This window comes from Lissotriton helveticus, chromosome 5_1 (assembly GCF_964261635.1).
Source record: "Lissotriton helveticus chromosome 5_1, aLisHel1.1, whole genome shotgun sequence".
NCBI classification, from domain to species: domain Eukaryota; kingdom Metazoa; phylum Chordata; class Amphibia; order Caudata; family Salamandridae; genus Lissotriton; species Lissotriton helveticus.
In genome coordinates, this window is record NC_136065.1 from 1,572,480,236 (window position 1) to 1,572,497,642 (window position 17,407).

Sequence of the window (17,407 nt, forward strand, 5' to 3'; positions counted from 1 at the left end):
TACCGGACATGAAAAGTAGTGTGCTTTAGATGGGCATGAAGATGGAGGTTAGCACCAACCATTGTTCAGGGCCCATTTTGGTAGAGTTACAGTCTTGTCAAAAGCCAGCTACTATTTGGAAGAAATTTTACAAGAAATAAGCTAGTTAAAACTTTACTATACTAGACATTTTATTTTTAATCCATCAATTACAACTTCAGTAAACTTATAAACGAGCATTATGTTTGAGCATATGGTTTAACACAGATAAATAATTAAACCAACCAGTGATGGCTTATGTAGACAGGCTGATCAAAGATGATATTCTAATGTTGTCTTCTAAACAAGGTGATGAGTTAGACAGAGAGTAAGCTATCATTGTTGTATATTTAGGATGTAGATCACCTGTATGAAGTTTGCTTTAGCATGAGGATCAGAAATTTAAAGGAGAGCCTTAAAAGCAGGACCTGTTTCACTTATTGTTGTGGTTCTGAGAAATAGGTGGAATGAACATTGATACATTGCCAGGTCAGCCTATGTTGAGAGCCTGGTAATAAATAGGACTGAAGAAAAGACAGTCTAGACAGGTTGGTTGGTGGCACCATTACATGGCAGCTATGTTCTAAGCTTTCTTGTATATCATGGAATTTGTTAAGTTTTCAGAGGAGTGAGAATTACAAAGATGTGGACATACTTTGAGCCTCAATGTAGTTTGCCCTTCACTGTGCTTTGTCAGTCTGGTACCTTAGTTGCATGTTTCCCTTTTAGATTGAATAGTTATGAATAATTCAGAGAAAACCTCTTTCTATTCAAAGTAAAAAATGCAGAAGATATAGAACATTCTCCTAAAAAGCACAACAGGTTAATGACCTTCGCTAGGTCCTTGTGTCTGTTAAACTTGTTTAATTGTACAAATTATTTCTGTTATCAGTTAGAGTGACGATACGTCAAGGAGATGTTTACCTATGGAACCAGAAATGGAACCTTCTGTTGAGGTTATCAATGCCATCACATGATACAGCATATGAGGCAGAATAAACAATGCTTTGATCAGTAGGCACCACAAAATAATCAGCATCCAGTCCTTGGTTTGTAAAGTAAAGACATTGCACACCTCTGGGATTGAAGGACGCCCTTAGCGTGATCCAACAACTGCCAAAAAGGACTAAAATTGCTTGCCAAATTGGCCATATGACAGGAAACTGATACCATTATTTCAGGAGTTATTTAAAGGTACTAATTACACTAAAAGTAAGATAGCAGCCTATTAATCCAACAAGTAATCACAAAATTAGAAGATAACAGTGGAGGCAGGAAGTATATAAGCAGGAAACAACCAGCTTAGGATCAGTACAGAGGCAAAGATGGCAAAGCTACTCTTCCTTACGGGTAAGTCCAGGCTTCCGCAAACTCATTCTCAGAATTTAATATAATTTCTAGAACACTAGACAGTGGTTTCCAGCTTGCTGCTCATTTCTTTGGAATGGAGATTTCATGTCCTTCACCACACCTTGTGGATAGGTGGGTGGTTTGCAGCATTTCCTCTATTTAGAATAAAGCACCCTTTAGGTCTCCAACTGACCTCATGATTGTGTGCTTGTGGATTAGCAGTATCTTTTTTATTGGTAATTGAGGGCCTGGGAACGGGACATCTGCGTGCTGAAAAATTTAGCTGTTGGTGGCAGTATGATATAGTTATGGTGGCAGTGTGGTCGTTCACGGTTTTCTCACTGAGTGTTCTCTAGCTTTTCTTGGATATGGGTTAACCCCAACTGTTGTGAACAACAGAGTTCACATGTGATCTGCAGATATTCTAATCGATGGAGCCTGGGTGCACCGACAGTCTCCTGCTGTTCCTGTGGTTTAGTAGAGACCAACTGTACATCTGGTTGAGTTGTTTGCAGTACCTGTGGTCTCAGCAAAACAATAATATCTGATTACTATGTCGTGAAATGCATAGGGTAAAGAACAAGATCAGTAATTTAGTCTACTAACACCTGGTAGCAACAGAAACAAGCCACAACATTGTAGAGTTACTTTTTATTGTTCACAAGAGCAAGGCTTGTCAGCAAAAGTTGCACTCTCCAAGGTCTGAGCATAATGTTTTCTCCTCAACAATACGTTGTTAATTACTTAAATTGTCCACACTAACTCATCCTGTATATCATTGCTAAAGATAAGAAAATCAAGATATTTTCACGTGTAGTCGTCATTAGTCATTGCGATATGATTTCCGAAAACGAGCAATATCAAGACAAGAGTAGTGTGATGGAATGTGTGATGGCATCTCTGAACGCAATGCTTTGTCTTATTTCATTACATATCTTCTCCGCTCTGAAGCATTCCGGTCCACAGCTAGAATTTCAATAATTTGAAAACCAGCTTAGCACTGCTGTAATACTGTCTAAGAGTATCTTTTGGCATCATTTTATCTGAAAGAGATTTGATACCAAGGAGCATCTACAACTACACCTTTCTTAAAAAGTCTACTTGTTTAAATGTATTGACTTTAAAATCTGTGTTTCTTTTTTGTAGGTTTTGCGCTACTGCTTAATGCTCAGCTGGGTAAGTTTTATTTAAAAATTGTGCCCATTTCTCTTGGAAAGGCCTGACCTACATTAAGATTACGGTAGAATGTATTCACCCAAATAAAACAATATATAAGCTGTATAAGCATTGACACAACTTTCAGATAATACGACCCTGGCATGTCAGATACTTTTGTAAAAAGTTCCACTGCAATCTGTGATTACAGAATATACAATTTCCCTATCACTTTGTATGGTGACTAAAGAAAAAAAAAAGTTAGACTGGTCAATTTAGCTTATTTAATGCAGTCTAAGTAAACAGTTCGTCCTTCTTCATGAGAATCAAATCTCAATCTAGAAAGGTTTTGGGAAGCTAACATATGTCTCAGAAATAAAAGGTTAGGTCACAAATATATGTTTGAGGGGCCAACAGAGTATAGGCTCCCTATGATCAACAAACTGCTTTTCAGAAAATGAAAAGTAGCATATGTTAGACATTTTATTTAAAATATACACCAAGGCCAATTTATTGCCCAGAACAATCACTCATATGAACTATTGCCACAAGATTACTGAGAAGGTTTACACTTTACTCAAACTATTTTGTTGAGATGAGGTCTGAACTTGAACTGGCTTTGGAAGTGCCTAGAGGCATTTTGCTATGCAGTTTTCCATTGCTTTGTAGTTTCAAAAGCATGCAAAAATTAACACTTCTCTTAAAAGATCACATTTTGTATTAAGAATGTTATCAGGGCCACATGAAGCGACTGACAGCGAGTGCAAAGCACAGAAAGCTGGCTCGATTAGGCTGATTTATTTCTCAAAGAAACCACTTTTGTGATGGGATTTATCTTGATAGAGCATCTAATAGCAAGAATTATTTACCGGTGCTACAAGTGGTGGTCGGTTCTATACTGCAGCAACAAGCCAAAAACTACTTAAAACTCAATAAAAAAAGAAAAATTGTGAAATGTTCACAATCACCACCCCATTAAGCAAAATTATAAAAAATGGATACGCTTCAAATGCCTGCCTTCATAACTCATGGTTTTAAAGTTATATATTTTTTTATTCCCGCTGCAGGCTCTGCCTATGAGCTGACATGCTACTTCACCAACTGGGCACAGTACAGGCCTGGCCTGGGGAAGTTTAAGCCTGACAACATTGACCCATGCCTGTGTACTCACCTGATCTACGCCTTCGCTGGAATGTCCAACAACCAGATCACAACCATTGAGTGGAATGACGTGACTCTCTACAACTCCTTCCAGAACCTGAAGAACCAGTGAGTCCTGTTTTTAGTGCATAGAATTACCTTTCAGTAATTCGTACAGAGCACATGGAGGCATGCCTCACAACAAATAAATCAAGCACGGCCAAATTCAAATGACAGCAGCACAATAACCAAACAATTTCATGTGCTGGCTTGAAAATAATATGCCTCCCAATACCTATCAGATGCTACTAAGTGAATGCATTGGTGTGTTGTGTGGTACATGCAGAGCCCCTTCTTAAAATAAAGTGGAGAACTTACTTTCTTGAGAATTCCTCACCACTGTCCAGAGCTGAAGACCAGTGTCAGAGATCCTCTTCAACTTTTCTTGCTAAACCTGCACATGTTCAACACCAACCATTTTTTTAAACAAATTTTTTATGGGTTTTTATTCACACATCATATAGCAGCAATTACATGATCCACACTGTCTAACCCCTAATAGAAACCCCCTTGTTAGCAGGTTCAGGGAAGGGGCTAGGATGAAAGCCAGTGCAGATACATGAAACCTAGTAAAGATAGAGCTCAGTGTGTCCCCATCTAATAATCTAATACATTCCCCAACAACCCACCCTCCTCCCCGGATCCTGTTCAACACAAACCATGATCATTCTATGCTCAACTCTAGTCAACCTAGAAGTAAAGGGTTGACTAAATTGCAAACTGTTTACTCCTATATAAACTATCACCTCTCCCACCAACTACCACTGCAATATGCACAATAACCACCCTCACATAGCTTAAACTCCACTAAACTACTTATATAATTTCAAATCCTATTCTTTTAGGAGTAGTGTTTAAAGTGTGGTAAACATCTATTAATGTCTTACTGCTCTCTCGCAAAAGCACTGGCTTTTATTCTTACTTTTCAGTGAAAGCTGTAACGTACAATAGTAAAGCCTCTTAAAAGTCATGCACTGGCTTGGAAAGGTCCTAGTGACAAAAAAAACACTCAACACTGACATTCAGTGCCACACACAGTATAAAACATGTACAAAGTGTAATAAAAACCTGAATCTATGATCAAGGTGTGTGCATCGAATATCCAAGAAAAACAAGCCACTATATCACAGCTAATGAAGTGGGTGGGATATGAGATCACACTTTATTACAAGTGGTAAATATTGCCAGATGACGAATGTTTACGAAATATGGGAAGAAATGGATTTAATGACATCCAGTATCACCACGTGCTGGATGGATTGAACACTTTGCAAGGAAACATAGTCTTGATTGGCTGCTCTCTTTTCTAGGAACGGCAATCTGAAAACTCTGCTGGCAATCGGTGGCTGGAACTTTGGCACAGCCCCGTGAGTATTTTAAATGGAGTTGAACTCTAAGGCTTTGTGCACAACTATCCCTCAGCTGTTGACGCTTCTATCCCTATGGTCTTCTTCTTCTTCAGATTCACTGCCATGGTCTCCACCCCACAGAACCGTCAGACCTTCATTACTTCGGTCATCAAGTTTCTGCGACAGTATGAGTTTGATGGGCTGGACTTTGACTGGGAGTACCCTGGGTCTAGAGGAAGTCCCCCTCAGGACAAGCAACTCTTTACCACACTGGTCCAGGTAACATGGAGTGTAAATGGTGGAGGGGAGGTACTATGTGACAAGAGGAGCATATAATATGTACATCAAAGGTACAGTGCCCAGGTTGTTTTCTAGGTAATTTAATACCTTAGCACTCCATTATTCGTGCAGTTAGAGTCTAACAAAAAGTAACTGCATTCCTGCTTTAAAAATTACCCGTACTGGCTGACATATCAGGCAATTGTAGAGATTGATTGATGAACTAAGTCTTGTCAACAAATTGAAGGAAAAACACCATGGCATCAAACAATCTGGCTAAATTATTGTTGCATGGCAACAGAGAAGTGGGTTACCAGTGATACAATGTAGAGACAAGCACACAATATTGAGCACCTAGATGCCAGAAAATAAAAAAAAAATACATTAAAAAAATTGTAAGTGTTTGGGGATACTAGCAAGTTATTGCAATAAAATACATGGAAATTACATTTTTTACTTGCAACTATTACAAAAATGGCACTTTAACTTGGAAGTCAAAGGGCATCACAAGCAGAAGATTCATAATCAAAGATGACTGTTAGTAGTAAAAGCACAAAACTGTTTTTTTTTTTTTTTTAAAAGGACTGAAAGGAATCAAATTCGACGAGAATTAGTCTATCTAGCATTAAAGGATTAGAACATATTTCAAAAGACATTACCAAGAGAGCATTCACTGGTGCACACCTAATAAAATTCAGCTTAGCCACTGAGATCCTCTCATTAGACAATAATTTGTCGTTTTACAGTGTATGGTGTTGGAAAAGGCAGGTGTGGCAGTGGATGTGTGGCAAAGCAGATCTCTGATTGGGCTGGGAACAAAGAGGCAACATTGACTAGAAGCTATTCAATATCCATTTATCATGTTAGATGCCCTACAGTAACTCTTGGGACATCATTATAAAAGTTCTAAATGGCAACCTAGGATTCTGAAAAATAATGCAGCTGACTTACAGCAGCTTGCTACCACTGGTTGAAAGTACCGAATGTTACTTTCCTATTCACTTACACTACACAACGCACCAGATACAAATAAAATGATCACAGGTACCCGGATAAAAACATCAGCAAACTAATCTTCAACCTGCTCAAAAACCCAGAGTACCAAATCATCATGTCTATGATAGAAATTGGCTATACAATTACTAATAACTCAAGGGCAATATCAACAGATTCAACTACATTTCCAGACAAAAAAATGCAAGAGTGTGAAAACTAGAAATTAGAGGTATAAGGTGCCAAAAGACATTGCAGTTATCTTGTGTATGTTTCATACAGGGTTTACAAATGCTGGCTAGTGGTCTACATTTCTGTAGATGAGGCAAGTGAGAGACTGAAAGGGAAGTGATATGCCAGCATAAAATGATGCATTAATGGTGGCAAATTGGGACTGGAATTTGGGTTTCTTGATCCTACATGTAACTACAACTGGCTTCCCCCTCCTTGAAGACAAGAAAATCTTCTATGAGGCATAATGGTTTCAAAGGATGGATTAATGTAAGAACTACACTAACACTAACTGGATTCGACAGACATTTTAAAATAATAAATAATTATAGGCCACCCTTTTTCAATTTGGCCTTGCTTTACTTGTTAACATATGGTTTCTTCTGTTAATTTTTTGCAGGAAATGCTTGCAGCCTTCCAGCAAGAGGCCACTCAGACCAACAGGCCCCGCCTCATGGTGACTGCAGCAGTGGCTGGAGGTATCTCCAACATCCAGGCTGGGTACCAGATCCCTCAGCTCTCGGCGTAAGTACAAGTAAACTAGTCAAAGCTTGGTTCCAAAACTGCTGCAGGCACTGGCATATGGCAGTGGTTTGCCAGAGAATAGATTTTGCATATATAAGTAATGTAGCTTGTGATCGCTTCTATTACAGCTTTACAGCCTGCAGTAGCAGGCTAAGCCGGCTATTAGAGTCCTGCTCCAGCTTCGGCTCGGGCCTTTCACAAGGGAGTGGGCCTTTAATGGCCAGTGCAGCCGAACTACAGCGGGCTATGAAGCTATTAGAACATTCCGCTCAATGAGGGCAGAATGTTCTAGTTGAAAAACATTCTGCCCCTTGGGTTAAGAAACCTTCGTTTCACAGCTCTTGCAGTGAATGTTCTACATCTAAAAGCACATGCAGGGCCACAGCTGTCAGCTATTGAAAATACACAGCAAGAGCTGTGAAAGGGGCTGAAGACAGCCCCTGGTTCCCCCTGGCTTGGCTGAACTGCTTTTTGTAGTTCAGCCAAGCCAGGGAGAGCCAGGGGCTGAGCAGCATTCACCTTTCCCTCCTTCTGAAGCCCTAGTAACACTGAGCTACAGGAGGAGGGAAGAGTGAAGGCTGCGTGTGTCCTCCTGCACAGCTTCTGCCTTTCACGATCCTCTGCCTAAATATTATATTTTCGAGAAGCGGGGGAAAAATAAAGGCAGATGCTGTATATTAGGACATTGAAATGTTGAGAGCAGCGGACCTATACCAGTTCATATAGGCTGCTGCAGCTTCATTGTCTTGAATGAAGGACTCAACATTACAATGTTCTAATTTGCTATTGAAGCTATAACAAACACCATTACTTATATATGCAAATTCTATTCATTTGTATGTTGAGAGCTCTGCTGAAGACAAGGACGTAGCTGCGGGCTTACAGTGGCTGGTATAAGCTCGTAGCTCCAACATTCCAATGTTGGACTTCATGTTTCTCCCGTTTAAATTTAGAGCATTCTACTGTTAGTGGGTGAAATGTTTAATAAACATATAGCCCTAACTGCCACAGGCTATAAGGCTATAATACGATTCCATAAGGAAACTATAAGTAATATCTGAGGTAACATGGGTGCGGTCTAAAACTCTGCCTTTAGCTACCCTATCATTCACTTGTATAGCTTGAAGAACGACATGTGAAACATGTTTTACTTACTATGCAATCTTTGTCAAGATAATAATGAATGCGATATCAAACCAAATAGGGAAACTATAACAAAACAACAACAAAAAGTTGTAACAAACTCTATAACAAAGACATTCATTAAAAACACATTTAGAATGACAGTATGTTTACAATTTGCAAGCCATAGATGTCCAGATACATGACTTAAGACACATTTCCACCTCCCCTTGTGGATTGATATTAGCACTACCAGTGGCATCATTGGCAGAGTTATATACAAACATGTTAAAGTTCCATATATGTACAAAGGAATCCATTAACAATGATAACGTACTCTGCTAAGCTTAGTTGTAGAGAAAAATGTAGATTGAAATGTTAAATGTAAAAAGGGATTGTTACTTTAAAAAAAAGTACATTTGTAGCATATAGGGAGTATCCATGGAAAATACATTTCATGTCTTGTCTTTCGATGGCAAGTTTATTTCTTACAATGCCACACTAATGGCAAAGATACACCATATTTAAACCTCTTGTTTGGCCTTGGTTCACAGAGATATTGTATTTAAAGCAAATTTGCTAAAATGCTCACAAAATAGACAACGAAAAATAGAGTTTGTTTGAGCAAAATATCTGGCATTTAAACACCCTGTGTCTGCAAAAACACTTCTTTTAATAATTCAAAAGATTTCAATTGCTTAAAATGGCAACATGCATTTTTCTGGCAGGGCTCTTGACTATATCCATGTGATGACCTATGATTTGCATGGATCCTGGGAAGGATACACTGGAGAAAATAGTCCCCTGTACACCAACCCTGCAGCCACTGGAGCAAATGCCTACTTGAATATTGTAAGTATAGCTACACGTCTATGTTTTGACAGTTGAATTCCCAGTAACAGTAAATCATACAGAATGCATGAACTGACTGACATATCACATCACAGAGTTTCTGACCTGAACACAAGCATTCTCTTTGTAGGATTACGTCATGAATTACTGGTTGAGCAATGGTGCCCCAGCGTCAAAACTTATTGTTGGAGTCCCGACCTATGGACACACCTTCGTTCTGAGCAACCCATCCAACAATGGAATTGGAGCCCCAACCTCTGGAGCTGGACCTGCCGGGCCTTACACCAGACAGGCTGGGTTCTGGGCCTACTATGAGGTATGTGAGTCAGAGTACCCTTATATAGAATCACCCAGTTGTGACAGATTTTTTTAGTGGGTTAAAATATGCTGAGCAACTACAACATCGTGTTCAACAAATATGATTTTAATGCAAACTGACATATTTACACACCACGCTCCTATCACAATTCAAATGTCTAACATTGCTACTTTAACCAATAAGTAAATAGTACATTACCTTACCAACATAAATCAACAGGTCGATAGAAACATGTAACCTCACAAATTCTCTGATTCAAAGGTCTTGTTCAAACAATTAATTCTAAAATAAAAACAGTACATGCAGTCCAGCTTTTGTTAACACTCATATGATTGTCATATGTCAACAGTAAAACTTTACTTCACTTTACTCATTGAGATTCTAAACCTCGGTAACCTTATCAAATCCTTCTGTAAACCCCCACCTTTGCTTCTGTAAGCTGCGTATGGTGACACTTAATTGATCTGATCTAGGTAATAGCACTGCGCTACCCACCAGGTTTAGGTATACGACATATAAATATCCCCCAGTAAAAAAAAAAAAACGACTTTATTTAGACACTGACATAGAATAATAGAATATTGAGCACAGCATGGTGGGGTGAATTGGGATGTTATAAAAGTGTACAGTTCTATCAGTCCGCTGCCTGGGATTTGAATTATGAGACTTGATACAGCCATCTTGGAGTGTGGATATATGACAGAGAGCGATGTGGTTGCAGGACGCTGTGTTCCATTAAAGTGCACTTGTGTTTCAAATTGAGCAGCAATTCTTCATCTACTGGTGATATTTACTTTAAAGCAAACTTTATTCAAACTTAAACCCCTACAGATCTGCACCTTCCTGAAGAATGGAGCTACTGAGAACTGGTCGTCTGCTGAGGAGGTTCCCTATGCATACCAGGGTAACGAGTGGCTTGGATACGATAACGTGAAGAGTGTTACTCTCAAGGTACTAGTTGAAGATTGACCATTTATACAATTACCTTTCTAAAACCAATGCTGCTTTCCAAACATAGGGGGAATTTCCCAGTGGCAATGGATAGAATAAATAGTGAGCAGATGGCCAGTGCAAGCTGAAAGGACAAGGACACTGTGATACAAGGTGGAGAGATGTCTAAGACAGATCCTGATTTAGCCATTGCCAGTACCTTCTAAAGAGAGTCAGGCAAGAGTGGTTTAAATTTGCCCAAGGTAAAACCATTGGTTGAGAGTGATAAGGAATAAACTGCTGGCTGTCTTGCTGAGTTATTTTGCGAAAAGTCTGATAAATGATATCGATTTTTTTCTTTGTAGTGATTCGCAAGGTAAACACAAAGAGCTTGTGATTGTACAATCTCTAGAGAGCAGGCTTGACAGTTAAGGAAAGGGTTAAGCACTTTAAAGAGCTCCTTAGAGGAGTTCCCAGTCTGATTGGTTTGGAGAGAAATGTGTGCTTTGTAGGCTTTATTATGTTGCGGTGATATTTCGTTAAGGCTATTTTATATGCCTCTTTATCAATGAGGTTATTGAAATGGCGCCATTGTCTCGCAAGCTTTTTAAACAGCCTTTTCAATATTCAAATCCAGGGTGCACCAGGGTGCGTGCATTACATGGTTGGAATTAGAGCAAGGTTTTATAAGGGCTATCTTGTTAAAAGCTTCATTAGCAGCTTAGAGGTAACCTGTTGGAACTTTGTCGACATCGGAGTCAGCTGAATTAGGTCACTTTAAATACATTAGAAAAGGCACAAGTACCCTGTCTTCGAAGCCTTCTGTGAACTCTCAGGCACCTTGGTTTTAGTAATCTGAAAACAAGTTAAAGAGTGATTGTCCAGAGAATAGGAAGAGGGGCATCACAAGACAACGCGGGTGAATTTGCAAAGATTAAATCTGTTGTGGCCCGCTTGATGGGTGGAACCTATCACTTTCTGTTGGAGGCCTAATGAAGTTACATCAGAGGTAAGTTGAACTACCTCAAGATAAATGGAATCATCTCTATAGAAATTAAAATCATCCAGTAAAAGAAAATGTTGGGATGCAGCAACATGGAGAGTAATGAATGGTGTGAGCAGCCGACTAAATTATTTTTTTGGGGTTCTGGATGGCAGTATATTAGGACACCCCTCCAGCAGTCCTTTGGCGACATTTCAATTTTAAAAACACAAATCTCTACCAAGTCTGTTTGAACATTGTCTATAAGGGAGGCTTTGATGGTATCTTTAAAGAGGATGGCTATGCCACCACCTATCCTGCCTTCTCTGTTTAGTCTCAACATTTGTTATTTATCTATGGCAGTAATAAGATAAGACTATATTCCATCCACTATTTATAGGCTCAGTGGCTGATGAAGAACAACCTGGCCGGTGCCATGGTGTGGGCCATTGATCTGGACGACTTCACAGGCACATTCTGTAACCAAGGAAAGTTCCCCCTGATCACTGCGCTGAAGACTACTCTCGGAGTGCAGGCTTCAGGTGAGAGACATGATTGCAGAATTGTTTTAATATGACATCAGTGGCTAGTGCTTGTATCTTTCTTACCATTATCTTAGGCGTAAACTAATAAACACGCTGCTCAAATGTGCCCACAGATCCTGTCTTACAGTAAACCATTCCTTCAAGTTTGTAATGGCCAAGCCTTAAACCTATCAATTTTGACATACAATACACCATCTATGACCAGATCCTATGCAGACCATGCATTCAATCTGAACAAATCTACATTTGATAGTAAACTGTTATATAAAAGAACTTGCTGCAAGCACAATCTCTCCAGTTTGGGCTGCAGACTCAATTTTATTTTTTATAGACAGTGGAGACTGCTTCTCAGTTTCAGAATATCTCAAGATCCCTCCTCTTTGGAATGTCTCAAGAGTCCCCTTTTACTCATAATGCTCTTCATTAAGCAATGCAATTGGTCAGAGGATTTAGATGGGTTAGCCAGGATGGGAGTCAATGTGGGGCATGGGCCACCCAATCAAAACAGACACTTTTCTAATGATACATACACTGAAGTTCAAATGTGTCCTAAATGGCTGCCCAGATACTGCCTTCTTTGCACATGTTGGATTATTGGTTGGAGATATGCAACTTGTGATCAAATTAACAAGAGGTGTCTTCTTTAAAGAATCCATGTACTCTAGTCATGGATAGTCACACTGAAAAAGGAAGGTAATCATGTAAGAACCAACATATTTTCCTCTGAATTGCAGGCTGCACAGCTCCCGCGGTTCCTGTGGCCCCAGTCACACCAGCTCCTGCCACAGCAGCTCCATCTGGCGGTGGCAGCAGTGGAGGTGGGAGCTCCGGTGGAAGTTCTGGTGGAAGCGGATTCTGTGCTGGCAAAGCCAGCGGTCTCTACCCAGTCGCCGGAAACAAAAACGCCTTCTGGCACTGCCTCAATGGAATCACCTATCAGCAACACTGCCAAGCTACCCTGGTCTTTGACCCTAGCTGCTCCTGCTGCAACTGGCCATAAAACATCCAGCATCGGAACAAAAATGTTAATTAACAAATTAGTTGATTCAAATTGCTTGTTTCAACAATTTAATTCTAAAATAAAAACAATGCAGTATATACACAGGTGTCTCAGATACTTTGGCCAGTGTATGAGTGTAACATTTTCTTTTGGGTGTTTAGGTACCACTATGTTTTTTAAAAACTGATCATTTGATTTAACTCACTCATTTCATCAACAAATGCATTTATTTATAATAGCAATGCCTTCAAAACAAAAACTATGCCTTTGGCTCACATTCTTGGCCTGCAGCCCATCTTTCTGCTCTGGTGCACCAACACAGGTCTGTCATGCACTTGTACAAGTCAAATCTCTGCTATTCTTGGTTATCACAAATAAAGAAACAGTAATGCATTTTTGTTGGCATTATAGAAAGTGTGGCTAATGCACAATCAATGCACCTCAATCCTCACCTGCAGGATCATCTACCAGTCCAGAACTGGAATCCATAAATAGTTCCTCTTTGCATCAGAATTATGTAAAGCTGCACCCTCTACTGTTCCACTATTGTCCCTAATATATGGGGTTTATGCTGTAGTTAAAATAGTGGCAAGAAAAAATGAACAATAGGGCATTCCATTACAGAACATCTTGCACATAACTAAGGAGATGGGGACTTGAATGAACCAAATTTACATACGAGGCCATAGACTTTAATAGGATGCTCTGCTGGAGCCTATCATATTAACAGTCTACCGAAGTTCCATTTCCTGAGCCCGAAGAATTGAGAAAAGGTTTCTGACAGGGATTTGTGAGAAAAGAGAGTGCAAGTGTGCAAAGTGCATGGGGTCAGCGATATGAAGTCAGTCACAGGTTTTACTTGAGTTCAGAGGAGCTATGGGCTCTAAACATCGGTGGGTAAACCATTGGGGAAATTGAAGGATTTGACAAGCGTAATGGCTGGTGAAAACTAATAGTAAAAACAGTAGAGAGACCTTTGCAGAGGAGGGCAGTGGTCAAAATCTACTTGGATTTGATTATCTGAACTCAAATCAATCAAAGAAATCTTTATTCGATTTCCACATAAAAAAATCATAAAAGCACATGAAAGGAGAACAATTATTTCATCAATTAAAATATCACACAAGTAAAAAGTGTCAACCATAAATGACAGCAAAGTTTATACATAATGAAATTAATCATGTTTCAAAATACAGACAAAGAAAGATTAAATAGACATGCATTTCCTTTGGCTGAAGACTCACTTTAAAAAAGTTAAAATCCTGCAAACATTGTGCACATTGTCCAGCATTTGTAGTACAAAGAATGCCATTCGGCATTGCCGTAGCCTCAGTGATTTCGAGATTGGTAGCATACAAACTTTCCGAGCATCAAGATAAAATTTACAAAAAAGTGCAACGTGTATTGTGGACTGTGCTGAGTGGTTATCACAAGTACACGTATCCAGATCTTGTGCCCAATCATTCATTTTGGGGATAGCAACAAGTCTGTGAAAACCCCCCAGCCTAAATCTAGTCAATATGGTACAAAAGGGGGTGGTGATGGACGGAGCATCTGAACCAATCAAACACTCACACCCAGTCAACAGATCTGGGTTTAATCATCACCGTTCTTTAGCCCACTCTGCCACCCCAGTTCAGACATGGCCATATGCAAATCAGTCTGACCCTGTGCCTCATGGGAACAGTCCAGCCCGAACTGTCAAGCCATGCCTTCCCTGGACCGGAAACAAGCTTCCGAGGACCCGTTTCTGGCATTTCAGCCGTCTTCAGCCCGGCTTGCTTGAATGCAGTGGCAAAGTGAGCAAGGGACTCACGCCTGAGCATACCCTGCCAACTTATGGCGAACAAAGTGGTACAAAAGGGGGTCGTGATGGACGAAGCATCTGAACCAATCAAACACTCACACCCAGTCAACAGATCTGGGTTTAATCCATCACCGTTCTTTAGCCCACTCTGCCACCCCAGTTCAGACATGGCCATATGCAAATCAGTCTGACCCTGTGCCTCATGGGAACAGTCCAGCCCGAACTGCCAAGCCATGCCTTCCCTGGACCGGAAACAACCTTCCGAGGACCGGTTTCTGGCATTTCAGCCGTCTTCAGCCCGGCTTGCTTGAATCCAGTGGCAAAGTGAGCAAGGGACTCACGTATGAGCATACACTGCCAACTTATGGCGAACAAAGTGGTACAAAAGGGGGTGGTGATGGACGGAGCATCTGAATCAATCAAACACTCACACCCAGTCAACAGATCTGGGTTTAATCCATCACCGTTCTTTAGCCCACTCTACCACCCCAGTTCAGATATGGCCATATGCAAATCAGTCTGACCCTGTACCTCATGGGAACAGTCCAGCCCGAACTGCCAAGCCATGCCTTCCCTGGACCGGAAACAAGCTTCCGGGGACCGGTTTCTGGCATTTCAGCCATCTTCAGCCCGGCTTGCTTGAATCCAGTGCCAAAGTAAGCAAGGGACTCACATCTGAGCATACCCTGCCAACGTATGGCGAAAAAAGTGGTACAAAACGGGGTGGTGATGGACGGAGCATCTGAACCAAGCAAACACTCACACCCAGTCAACAGATCTGGGTTTAATCCATCACCGTTCTTTAGCCCACTCTGCCACCCCAGTTCAGACATGGCCATATGCAAATCAGTCTGACCCTGTGCCTCATGGGAACAGTCCAGCTCGAACTGCCAAGCCATGCCTTCCCTGGACCGGAAACAAGCTTCCGCGGACCGGTTTCTGGCATTTCAGCCGTCTTCAGCCCGGCTTGCTTGAATACAGTGGCAAAGTGAGCAAGGGACTCACGTCTGAGCATACCCTGCCAACTTATGGCGAACAAAGTGGTACAAAAGGGGGTGGTGATGGACGGAGCATCTGAACCAATCAAACACTCACACCCAGTCAACAGATCTGGGTTTAATACATCACAGTTCTTTAGCCCACTCTGCCACCCCAGTTCAGACATGGCCATATGCAAATCAGTCTGACCCTGTGCCTCATGGGAACAGTCCAGCCCGAATTGCAAAGCCATGCCTTCCCTGGACCGGAAACAAGCTTCCGGGGACCGGTTTCTGGCATTTCAGCCATCTTCAGCCCGGCTTGTTTGAATCCAGTGCCAAAGTAAGCAAGGGACTCACGTCTGAGCATACCCTGCCAATTTATGGCGAACAAAGTGGTACAAAAGGGGGTGGTGATGGACGGAGCATCTGAACCAATCAAACACTCACACCCAGTCAACTGATCTGGGTTTAATACATCACAGTTCTTTAGCCCACTCTGCCACCCCAGTTCAGACATGGCCATATGCAAATCAGTCTGACCCTGTGCCTCATGGGAACAGTCCAGCCCGAATTGCAAAGCCATGCCTTCCCTGGACCGGAAACAAGCTTCCGAGGACCGGTTTCTGGCATTTCAGCCGTCTTCAGCCCGGCTTGCTTGAATCCAGTGGCAAAGTGAGCAAGGGACTCACGTCTGAGCATACCCTGCCAACCTATGGCAAACAAAGTGGTACAAAAGGGGGCCCTCCCATAGAAAACCTTTTCATGCAAGATCATACTCACAGAGCACATACCGTGCACTTCCTCTCCAGACTCTGACTTACCCATACTGGCATAATCACTTATACAAACTCAGGCCAGTTGTAATCAGTGGCCGCCTTCATTGCCCCTGATAAAAAAGATACAATGTACCTTTCAGTTTCCTGGACACACTCCACTGTGGCAGGCCTGGAATGTGCCTGCAGGTGCATAGAATTCCACTGCAAACACACCTTGCACGAGGTTTCAATGCACCCTCTAAACATACTCTCATTCCTCATAGAAAGGGTTCTTACATACAATACCATGCAAGCTACTGCTGGCTTCATCTAGGACTTCATTCCATAAGTCCAGTGTATAGTGGGAATTACTCTAAAAGAATTTACCAACGGGTCATCTATTCTAGGTTTTATCACAACTAAGACTGATTACACTGATAACCTCAAATACAGTGGAACTTATTCATATGGAAAAGGATAGAAGCAAATTCATATCTACCTGCCTCCCCACGCACATGGCAATGTCAGCTAAAGTATCTTAAAGACCAAACAGCCCTAGGTAATCCTTGCTCCCTGAGTGACCAAAACACAAGAATAGGCAGAGCTACTTCCCCGTCCAGAGCAGAGCAATGAAGAAAGAGTACCTCCATTTATAACAAGTGGCCCTTGAAATATACACCAGCGTGTGTGACGAAATAGGAACGAGTTTTAGGTACAGAATTCCCATCTAAAGCAACTTAGCTAAACAGCCTTTACTTTGCTTAGTTGGAGACAAAGAATTCAAACAACCAGAAAGATGTCTATGAGCCTCAAGAGGGCAAGGTTGGTATAGGTGGGGCCAGCAGGGGGTTGGGAAGAGTCAGTGAGGGGGGAGCCCAGCATTACTTGCAAAATAGCATCAGTAGCACTTAGTCCATTTACATTGTTCGTAGCTCCCATGCACAGGATAGTAATGAAGTTCTTATAAATGTCTAGTTGGCAAATAATGAAGCATAACTGGGACAGTAAAGGACAA

General features: G+C 41.2%; 1 protein-coding gene across 1 annotated transcript; it reads left to right on the forward strand.

Annotated features, from left to right (window-relative positions):
• Nucleotides 1-1,243: 1,243 nt before the first annotated feature.
• LOC144755597 (acidic mammalian chitinase-like) lies at nt 1,244-12,950 on the forward strand. Its single transcript, XM_078644706.1, has 11 exons — nt 1,244-1,368; nt 2,515-2,544; nt 3,591-3,792; nt 5,034-5,090; nt 5,186-5,351; nt 6,976-7,100; nt 8,951-9,074; nt 9,205-9,390; nt 10,225-10,344; nt 11,706-11,847; nt 12,585-12,950. Exons 1-11 carry the CDS (start codon nt 1,344-1,346, stop codon nt 12,848-12,850), a joined length of 1,443 nt encoding a protein of 480 aa, XP_078500832.1. The 5' UTR covers nt 1,244-1,343; the 3' UTR covers nt 12,851-12,950.
• Nucleotides 12,951-17,407: the final 4,457 nt, after the last annotated feature.

What these genes read in the sequence shown, in the direction of transcription:
- LOC144755597 (XM_078644706.1), top strand. Translation starts at nt 1,344, where the DNA reads ATGGCAAAGCTACTCTTCCTTACGG. An exon ending in TTCCAGAACCTGAAGAACCA is followed by an intron (nt 3,793 to 5,033) that starts GTGAGTCCTGTT and finishes TCTCTTTTCTAG; the next exon opens with GAACGGCAATCTGAAAACTC. An exon ending in TCTCGGAGTGCAGGCTTCAG is followed by an intron (nt 11,848 to 12,584) that starts GTGAGAGACATG and finishes TCTGAATTGCAG; the next exon opens with GCTGCACAGCTCCCGCGGTT.